The sequence below is a fragment of the Podarcis liolepis genome (assembly GCF_965112155.1).
Source record: "Podarcis liolepis genome assembly, chromosome: 5".
NCBI lineage: Eukaryota > Metazoa > Chordata > Lepidosauria > Squamata > Lacertidae > Podarcis > Podarcis liolepis.
The window spans coordinates 64,080,438-64,090,845 of NC_139556.1; the positions used below are offsets into that span (position 1 = coordinate 64,080,438).

Genomic DNA, 10,408 nt, shown 5'->3' on the forward strand with positions numbered 1-10,408 from the left:
AATATTTGCACAGGCAAGTGTGAATGTATGTCTCCTTCTTTTGCAAATAGTCTATCCTATGTGATCCTATGTGCAGGTAGTTACTTGGGAATAGTTCCCACCGAGCTCAGTGGAACTAGGTATGTATAGCCACAATCCATTTTACTTCTGTTTTATGTGTGTTGCCATTTCAATGTGGGTTAAAATACTTCTGTTTTAAAAAGTGGTGGCCCTAGTATGCCCACATGCTTATCTTTCACTGAGTAAAGGAAGAACACTTTGCCCATTTTCCAGCTAGCAGTAACACTTTGAAACACCACTCCTTTCTCTAGATTGTTCAGATGAACAGATCAAGGGATAGCAACCCTTGAGCCGAAAGGAGAGAGGGTGCTAACACTTTCCTAACTGCCCCCTCGTCCTGCAACATGGAGATGCTCCACTTTGACTGGTCTTAGTCTACAGCAGAGATGGGGAATCTGTGGCCTTTCATCTGTTGCTAGACTACAAGTCCCATCATCCTCTGACAATTGGCCATGCTTGCTGAGGAGTTAGAAGTCCAACAACATATGGAGAACTGCAAGTTATCTAGCCATCCTTGCAGGGGTGCCAACTTGAATAATATACTGGGGGGCAGGTAAGCTCCAGCCTGCATAATCAATCACAAGGCACAGCCTACACACATCATTTGAATGGCAATGCCCATCAACTTTGGGGCCCTGGCCCCTCAAATATTTTATTAGGGGGCCGAAGAGACGTCGGCCCCTAAAAGTTGGCTCCTATGCATCCTTGCTTCACAGCAATCGTAGTAGACCAACTATAGAAGATAGGTGAATTCTTGGAATTACATTGAATTCTACTAGCAAAGAATGCTAGTGGCATTATGGGGGGTCAGACTAGATGAGCCTTGGAGTCGCTTCTAACTCTACAATTCTATGATTCAAAGATGTTTTGAAATGGAGCTATTTCCTCTGGTATGAGAGAAACACCCAAGACATCTGCACTTGTTAATATGGAAATCATATAGTCAAGCATGACAGCAGCATGCACTTCTTAACATGTCACCCAGACCCTCCCTGGCCATCTCCCAACCATTCCCTTTCCTAGGGAACTGATTAAATCAATTAAGCAAGGGCATTTGCAAAGACCGAGGGCATCTGCCAGCACAAAAACATCTGGCAAAGTATTCTTGCTGCAAAATAATGTAACATTCAGCTTTCTATAGGCACCTTCAGCATTAAACCGACTCATGGCAAATAAGGCAGATGATGGAGTGTGTGTAGGGGTTTGTGTTGTAGGAGGGAGGGGGAGATCCTGTAGGATGCCCCTGCCCTGCCTACTTTCAGTGCTGGTGTTCAGCCCCCATGAAGAAATGTGGCTGTAAAAGGTTCCCCATCTCTGATGTAGACTGAAGGAAGCATGATTGACACATGGATACAGCAGACCTTATGAAGATGCTGAGCAAAGATAATCCTCAACATATGTTTTTTGGGACAGTGTGTGTGTGTGTGTTCCTGGTTGTCTCTGCCTTTCACATGCCTTTTCTTTTACTTCTCATTGCTTAAAGGAAACTGCTGCAGGAAAGATTCGCAGGGATGAATCCCGGGCTGCTTGGATGCTTCTTATGAACAACGGGGTGAACAATAAAAAAAGAAGCAAAAATAAAGCTAAAAAGTTCAAGGTAACCAACATTAACAGTGTCCTCATCTTGATTCACTTGTCTTCAAAGTCTGTTCCGATAAGGGATTCTGAGACTGTTTTCATACTCTGTTTTCATGTCTGCTATGCACTCACTGTGCTTCCAGCGCAGCTCTTTAATCAGTGTTCACATGACGTTATCCAAAATGGATATGCATAAAATACCACTGTTTGATGAGTTGTTTCTCAAACCAGGCTCATTCTGATTGAAATCTTAAGCTGTTCCTAATTCATCTCCAGTCAGGGTGTAAACACCTTTGCATGGGGGGAAACTACAGAAACGAATCTGACACTAATGAAACTGTGCTGATGTGTACAGTTGGTGAGAGGGGGGACTGTGGGTAACCCCCCCAAAAAAGAACCCTTCACTGCACTGTAAGGTGGTAATGTGAACATGTCCTCAGATTGACATTCTGAGCCTTCCTAACTGTTCGAGCCTCCCTAAATTTAACCAAGACAATTTAAAGTTGTCCGTCCCCCCAAGCAGTGGTTCATGGCTGCATGCACTTTAAGAGACACAGAGAAATTGCTGCACAGAAATGAAAACCTTGTGAAAGAAAGAATGCTCCCTCTAGTAATAGTGTTTCACCAAATCCCAGTCATAGGATTTTCAGCATACAAGTTCCTAGAGTATGGTCTGACAGGGATGTGAGGAGTGCGTGGGAACAACATATACACCACCTTTGGTTGCATGAGAGAAGAAAGGCAGAATATAAATGTACAATGTGTGTTGTGTTGTGTTGTGTTGTGTTTTGTGTTGGTTAGAGTGTTGGATCAGGACCTGAGAAATGAGGGTTCAAATCCCCAGTCAGTCATTAGGTGACCTTGGGTCAGAAACGGTCTTTCTACCTAGCATACTCCACAGTGTTGTTTTGAGGATAAAACGGCGGGCAGAGAGAACCATATGTGAACACTTTGGAGGAAAGGTGGGATTAAAATGCAATACCAGTAAAGTAAATAGAAGGTGAATATTTATTTCATGAATGGTTTGGGGAGAGGGAGTCATGTTGATGTTGATATCTTCCCATGTGAACCTTTGCAAGTGAAAAGGGCCTTTCTCTTCCCTCCTAGTACTGGAGCCCCTTTCAGGCAATTAAGTAAAGCATCTTGAAGCAAGAGCACATCAAACAAACAGAAGAAGCCTTTAGGAGCCCAGAGACTGAGAGTTGATGATAGCTAAACAGACAATAGGTTTGGTGGTTGATGTGGATAAATATGGATCTAAAATACTGTCCTGTATTTCTTTTGGTTCTAGTTTGGCATTCCAGGACCCCCTGGTCCACCAGGACCCCCTGGAGCCTTAATCACCCAGGAGGAGCTGCTGAGAGAATTCAGATTGCTGCTTAAAGGTATGGAGGTTGTTGCTCTCCAAGCAAACATACAGTGGTACCTCAGGTTACAGACGCTTCAGGTTACAGACTCCGCTAACCCAGAAATAGTACCTTGGGTTAAGAACTTTGCTTCAGGATGAGAACAGAAATCGTACGGCAGCAGCGGGAGGCCCCATTAGCTAAAGTGGTGCTTCAGGTTAAGAACAGTTTCAGGTTAAGAACGGGCCTCCAGAACGAATTAAGTTCTTAACCCGAGGTACCACTGTACTTGTTTGCCTTAGGCACAGAATAATGAATTGGGCTCTTAATAATAGGTGATTTTATTTGACATTATTGTTGTCTTAATGTACCTTCTGGGTTTTGATGGAGACTTTACTTTTGGAGTTCTACTCTAAGATACACTTAAAATATGATATTAGATTCCTGCATTGCAGGGGGTCAGACTAGATGACCCTTGTGGTCCCTGCCAACTCTACAGTTCTATGATTCTCTGTTGTTGGGTTATTTGCTCCGGCTTTGAATTTCTTTAAACCACAAACATGATTAAACTTGCAATTAAAAGTGTGGCTGTTGGCAAGGTCAAGAATATTAATCCAATAATAATAATTTATTATTTATACCCCACCCATCTGGCTGAGTTTCCCCAGCCACTCTGGGTGGCTTCCAGTTGAGTGTTAAAAACAATACAGCATTAAATGTTATCCAAGAGTGCGGTTCTAAGAGGAGTACAATCCATGCCACTTTTCTGCTGTTAGAATTCAGATTCAGTCAGTGTTTTGTGTGTTTGATGGTACGTATCACCAGTATAGATTACCAGCTCCCCTTCTTTTGCTGCCCATGGCAGCCATTATGTGCTGGCACATAATGTCACACTGGAATGCAAATTCCAAGTGGACCTTCTGTTCTAGGATACTGGTTTTCATATACAGGAATTCCTCCAAGAATTCTGCTATTACACAGGCCTCTAAGACCCTTCAGTAACTTCAACCTTGCATCTTCTCCAGCCAAAGCTGGTAGGGAAACTCAGAGGTGAAGCATGGGGGTGGTTGGGTAGGGGGCCATGGCCCTGGGCATACATGTCTGATAGGGCACAACCAGGTGCCCCCCACTACAGGTTCCTGTGGGGAGGCAAGGTAAGCCAAGCCACGTCCGCGCTGGGCCTTCGGGGCTGGGGCAGTGGTAGTAGTAGTAGTAGAAGAGGAGTTTGGATTTGATATCCCTCTTTAGCACTACCCAAAGGAGTCTCAAAGCGGCTAACAATTTCCTTTCCCTTCCTCCCCCACAACAAACACTCTGTGAGGTGAGTGGGGCTGAGAGACTTCAAAGAAGTGTGACTAGCCCAAGTAAGTCTGCATGTGGAGGAGCGGAGACGCGAACCCAGTTCACCAGATTACAAGCCTACCGCTCTTAAGCACTACACCACATTGGCTCTCCTTCTCCTCATAGCCTGTATCCTGGTGATCCCCCAGCCCCTGGGGAGGGAGGGAGGGTGTAGAATCTTGTGCTCCCCTTTGCTGTCCAACGACTCATCCCCTGGCCCCAATGCTGCCTCAGCTCTTCTGGGGCTCCCTGGGGGCTGTGCCCTGGCCCACTGGTCATGCTACCTGTGAGTTGGAGTCCAACATCTAGATTGCCCCCCCCCCCCGTTTCTCCACCCTTGCAATCCAAATTGGATTCTGCCATAACATCATCATGCTCAGATTCACCACTAAGCAGAAGTCAATGAAGGGGAGCCGACTGAGGATGTCACGCACTAGACACTAAGGAGAAGATGTGGCCTAGCAGTAGTCATGTTTTCCCTTCCCCACCCATGGGTCTGAGCTACAGTCACCATGACCCGAGCAAAGATTTCCACTCTTAAACTGTGGGATTTGTTACCACAAAGATGTAGTGATAGCCACCCATGGAGGTTGCTTTAAAAGGGCCTTAACTTCCATGAATTTGCCTAACAGTTATCACTGGCCATGATAGCTATGTACTACATCTGATGCTGGTGGCAAAAAGTGTCTGTGAGAACCACTTGTTGGAAATCACATGGGAAGACTGCTGATCCTGCCTGTGAGTTTCCCTTGGGCATCTAGCTGGCCACTGTGAGAACAGAATGTTGGACTCTGGTCTGATCCTGCAGACTCTTAAGTCCAGTATTTTTACTGCTCGAGAAACAGGTGAACGTACATTCCAATGAGCCAGCTGTCTAAAATAATACGGACTCACAAAGTTTTGGGGCTGGCTTGGGACTTCCTGTGTTAAGGTGGCTATAGGCATATTGACTAGTGTGGCCTTGTTGTGTTTGAAAGCAAGTAGGTGCAGGTTTGGACTTACAGAGAACATGAGTGGGCCCACCTCAGTAAGAGGGCTTTGTGTTTTGGCTCCTCAGGTGTGATCAGGGAACGGGAAAGGATCACTCAGAAAGCCTGTGACAACTGCCAAGAAGACGACGACAGGTCCAGAGGAGAAGATAACTTTCTGGCCCAGATTAGTGGACCACTTCTAGAAAGCAGGGAGCATGGGCGAGTGCAAGCAGCTTTCCACTGTCGGACCCGGAGAAACATTTCAATTGAACGGCGGTCATTGCAAGAGCTTCAGTTCTATTACATAGTGAGTAGCTTGGTGTCATTTCTTCTTGCAAATGTCAGCAAAATGGAAGGTAGTTTTTTGCTTCAGTATCCCTAACAAGACAACCAACCCTATAAATACTGTTTTTAAACCACCCCCAAACTCCTGATTTCTAAGGGTATTAGAGTGTGTTCTGTAACTGATGATCTAAATAATTGAAACCTGGTTTTCCAGAATTTAAGTTGTCCCTGGAAAAAATGTTTAGATACACAATAAAAACTCTGGGAGCTGCCACCATTGATGGAGAAATATCTTATGTTCACAAGGGATCCACATTCGGTCCCTTTTCCCTTTTATGAATGTCTGAACCTTGGTTCTTGAAGGGCCTTTTTCAGCGCTCTACTTCCATGCACCACAGGGAAAGCTGGAACAATTTTCTCCCCTGCTTCATAATCCTTTTGTTGTTGTTGTTGTGCGTAGCCTAAAAAAGAAGAGATGTTCCACCGTGGCCTAGGGCTAAACCTTAACAATGGACAATACATAGCACCTTTCAGTGGATACTACATCTTCACTGCCACGTTGCATATTGGTAAGTGTTTAACTTAAAGCAATACTGTGTTGGGTTCAAGAAGATAGAAGTGCTAAGCAACTTGGAGCTGGCAGTTAATTATCCCCACCCCACTCTCTTACCAATGTTTTAAAAGAAAAGTGCACATTCTAGAAATAAGAATCTGGAAGCACTATGGAGTTTGACGTTATCAACTCCAGTTCTGTAAACATCTTGGGTAATGACGAACCCTTGAATTCAAGGAGAAACGTAGCAGAGGAGGATTCTGTAAGCATCCTTAGTAATTACATTAAAAGTTGACTTTTCAGTGTAATGTTAGTGTTGGAATTTGCTTATCAGTTTCAAGTGGATGTCTGATTTCAGCTGAGCATTTTCTGAGGCAAGATGAATAGCAACATAAAGGTTGCATATTGAACAGAGCAAAGTTCAGTGAAGCTCTGAACCTTGGGCAGGCCTTTTAGACACTGTCAGATAGCCTCCAGCTGCTGGGGTCAAGGATTCCGGCGCAGCAGCAAGTTGCTGACTAGTTGCTGCCTTTTGCAGTTCCAGAGGTTCAGCTAAAGAAGAACCAGCCCCGCACCCGCGAACGCCTGCGCTTGTTGATCTGCGTTGAGTCCCTCTGCCGACAGAACATGTGAGTGTGTGGAGTAGAAATAGTATTGTTTAGGAAAGCAGCCAGCTAGAATTTATTTCAGTTCCAGTTCATTTCCACTCTGCTACATGCTCCTGCTTTCTCTGTTTTACCATATGAAATTCACATTTAATTTCAACTCTGTTGTAAGCTACCCCGAGAACCCTGGGGTATAGGGCAGCCTATAAATGAGGAAATAGCAACTTCCTTCTTGACCTACCTTCAAGGCTGAATATGCAGATTTTCATATATATTCTTACTCTCCAAGCAAACTTATTGGGCTGGTTATGTGCTAAGCAACTAGTAACTGCCTGCAGAGGAGGTCTGAATCCAAACTATACCTGCAAGCTGACTTCAGAGGGGCTCACTGGATTACAATGAGACTCTTTGAACTTTGACAGGTGTTAAAGTTGGTCCAGGGTAGGATGAAGGATCTGACGCACTCCTGAACTAGTCCAAATGATGCACAGTGAACACTGATGAATGAGGACTCAGACCCACTCACCCACATCCAAACCTAACTCTTTCCAGTGCACCCAAAGTGGTGGACAGCCTATGCTGTTATTTTCTAGGATTGTTCATGTTAATGAAGTGTCTCTTGCTTTCAGTTCTCTGGAAACAGTGAGCAGGTTGGACAGAAACAACGAACATTTCACAATTTCAATCCATGGAATTCTATTCCTGCAGGTGAGTAAAAGCCATGAAGGAAAGTTGTAACATGTTGTCATAACCAGCAGTGCTTAAGAGACACAAATCTGGCAAAACACCTGCATTTTGTTCTCTCCTGAATAAAAAATGCAAGCAACAGCTATTAAACGCAGGCTTTCCTATAGCTGTTGAGTAACTGGAGGCCTTTAGCATGAAATTATAAAACAATTTGCTACAAGCAAAGTATGCAGCCTCTTTAAAAGGTAGCATAGGCACATCAGAACAATCATAGGGATGGCACCATCTTGCTTTGCTTACCCACCTTTATCTTCTCTGTTCCAGGCTGGCCAGTATGCTTCAGTTTTTGTAGACAATGCAACAGGATCCTCTCTCACTGTTCGAAGTGGGTCTGACTTTGGTGCTGTCCTCTTGGGCATTTGATTGGCACACAGCCAACTATTCCGAAGGTGAAACCTTGCTTTTCATCAGCCCCTCTGCTACATTTCTCTCAATCTTAAGTGCCTGGAGCTGGTAAGCACCAGAACAAAGTACAATAGCTGTTGATGCAAAGCTAGCAAACCTCCACTGCTGTTTACTGGTTAAGCATACCAAGGTGAAGAATTGGATTTGAGAAAAATGGCCCAGCATCTAGTAAAACCGACTAAAAGGATGCTGAACCAACTTATAAAAGGAAGCATCAAGTGTTAACGGGGTTGATGCAACTCACCTAGAAGTTCCTCCTATTCCTGAATGTCTGTTGTTTGATGCTTAAAATTATGCAATCTGTTTGCAGTGGCTCTCAAAAACTAGGTTCTTCATGGAAGTACACATGCTGTTTGGCGCTCAACACGAAAAGACTTAGCAAAGGATTATATATTTTTTGGAATATCTTTTACTATCTCATTGGTTCATAAGTCTTCTAAGTTAAAAGTGCTAACTTTTGTTGATTTTCTGCCTGCCTGGTGACTTCCTCAACCACAAGCAGAATTTGCCTATTGCTTTGTGCTGCATAGTGCCCAATATCCATTGCTAACTTTCAATTAGCAGTGGGTAGACTGGCTACCATATTTGGGGCAGGGTTTTAAAAAGAAAGAGAAGAGATGGTAGGCTATTTATTGAGTCCACTGTTAGCCAGAGGCTTTCTATTGCCTTAGGTCAATTAGATTGCACTGTCCATTTAGAATGAAGCCCAATGGACAGAGTGCCCAGCTTTAGTGCCACTTATTTTGAACCTAACTACGTGACGAGGGAAGAGATGGTTATTTCCATTTCTTAGTAACTGTCCTTATTTTCTCTGAGGCTGTGTACACCCTAAAGTACGATATCCAAGAATTGCGAATGCAGCACCACCCTCTTCTACAATTATTGTAACCTTGGGCACGTAGGCAGGCATTAGAACTGCTCCTGTGTGGGGTTTTTTAAGTGTGTGGGATGAACACATACCCTTATCTATTTTAGCCTGAGAAGTTACTTGTGTAACAGGTTGCCCCAGCTGCTCTATTTTATATAATCAGTCCCTGCAAGTCATCGTGGAAATTTTCATAAGGGAGCACCACCTCTGCTTCAACAAGATTTGTTTCTTCGATAATTTCTTACAAGATCAGTTTAAAATAGAACAGTTCAGAATGCAGAAAGCCATGTTTCAGTCAGTACATAGTGCTGTGGAAAAACTGACTGCATCAAGAAATCTAGCAAGGCAAGGAGGAGTTCTTGATACCTGGATCTTTCTACATGCAAGGATTAGATTTAATATAGAGTAACACTGACAAATAAGCTGTTCTCCCCTTGCCCTTCATTCCTTTTTCGTCTCGAAGAATAAGGAACAGGGAAAGTTTATTTCCCTCAAAGCCAAAAAAATTCTTAAGAGGCAGAGCATACTGAAAAGGATTCTGGGCAGCCAAATATTAAGTTGTTAGATTTCAGAAAAGGCAAATTCTCAGTAAACTGTATACACCCACCCGTTTCCACTTTGGAAATGCCACACGGCCTGATAAGGCCAAGGTGGTGCCCTGCCCTGCAGCACAATCAGCATTAGCCTTCCCACTGAAGCTTCTATTATAAGCAGGTCTATTTATTGCACTATATTAAGAAATATATTTATGCACTTGCCTTTAAATGCATTTTATTTACTTAGAGAAGGAATATACAAAATAACCAAGGCTGTAAGAGAAAAAGTGGTGTTTTTTCATAGACTTGCGATACAGAATTGTGCTGGAGGTCACACGTACCACACACCCTTAGTTTTAGAGCTGTTCTTGCATTCTCAGACGTCTGTTTATCTTTCGTTCTGATTGGCTGAGTGTATGTGCATGCACTGACACAAACTGTTGCACCATGGTGTACTTTCTGTAAATTATAATGGATTGTTTTCAAGACAGTTTCTAATTAAAAAATATATGCTTTCCCCTGGAATTGGCTTCTTTTGCTAAAGCAACCGCTATGAACTGTTTAAGACAACAGATCTACGATCACAGAGGACATCTGGTGACTGAACTCAAACATGCTCACCACTTGACTGAAAACATCAAGTGGCGACTTGCATAGGAGTGTGTGCCATCGCTTGCCCAGAGTCAGCTCATTCAAGGGCCAGCGACTCAGTGTAGAAGCCTCAAGTCATGTAGATGCAGTTAGAAAGCAGCCTTAAAAACCTCCCAGAGTTCGTGTTTCATATTTTGCAAATTGTAACCTTTTAAACTCAATGATGTAGCCCTTATTTGCTATGAAAAATATTAGACCCCTCCTCCCAAAAATGTCACATACAAGTCTCAGCATCACAAAAGTGTGGCTTACTTTTCTACCCCCATCTGATCATATACCAGATGTAGATTTTACTACGAAGAGCCTGGTGTATTCCAATTTACTCAGGAGTGAGTATACTGGTACAAGTGTGCACAACCTTTACTTTCTATTGACAGGTGCCAACCAAGGTACATACCAGCTTTTCATCATCTTTTCAAGTTTAGCTTTTGATACCTACCTTTTGCCAACAGCAAGAGTATC

At 43.5% G+C, this 10,408-nt stretch overlaps 1 protein-coding gene across 4 annotated transcripts in view; it reads left to right on the forward strand.

Annotated features, from left to right (window-relative positions):
• The window catches only part of ERFE (erythroferrone), a 14,918-nt gene extending 5,098 nt beyond the window's left edge, over positions 1-9,820 (forward strand). For all 4 annotated transcript variants that reach the window (XM_083505686.1, XM_083505683.1, XM_083505685.1 and 1 more), the window contains exons 3-9: positions 1,544-1,657; positions 2,930-3,023; positions 5,383-5,603; positions 6,042-6,150; positions 6,673-6,763; positions 7,369-7,447; positions 7,751-9,820. In XM_083505686.1, coding sequence (XP_083361812.1) covers positions 1,544-1,657; positions 2,930-3,023; positions 5,383-5,603; positions 6,042-6,150; positions 6,673-6,763; positions 7,369-7,447; positions 7,751-7,849 — 807 coding nt within the window. In that variant the 3' untranslated portion in view covers positions 7,850-9,820. The remainder of the gene's footprint in view (positions 1-1,543; positions 1,658-2,929; positions 3,024-5,382; positions 5,604-6,041; positions 6,151-6,672; positions 6,764-7,368; positions 7,448-7,750) is intronic.
• The last annotated feature ends 588 nt before the right edge of the window (positions 9,821-10,408 follow it).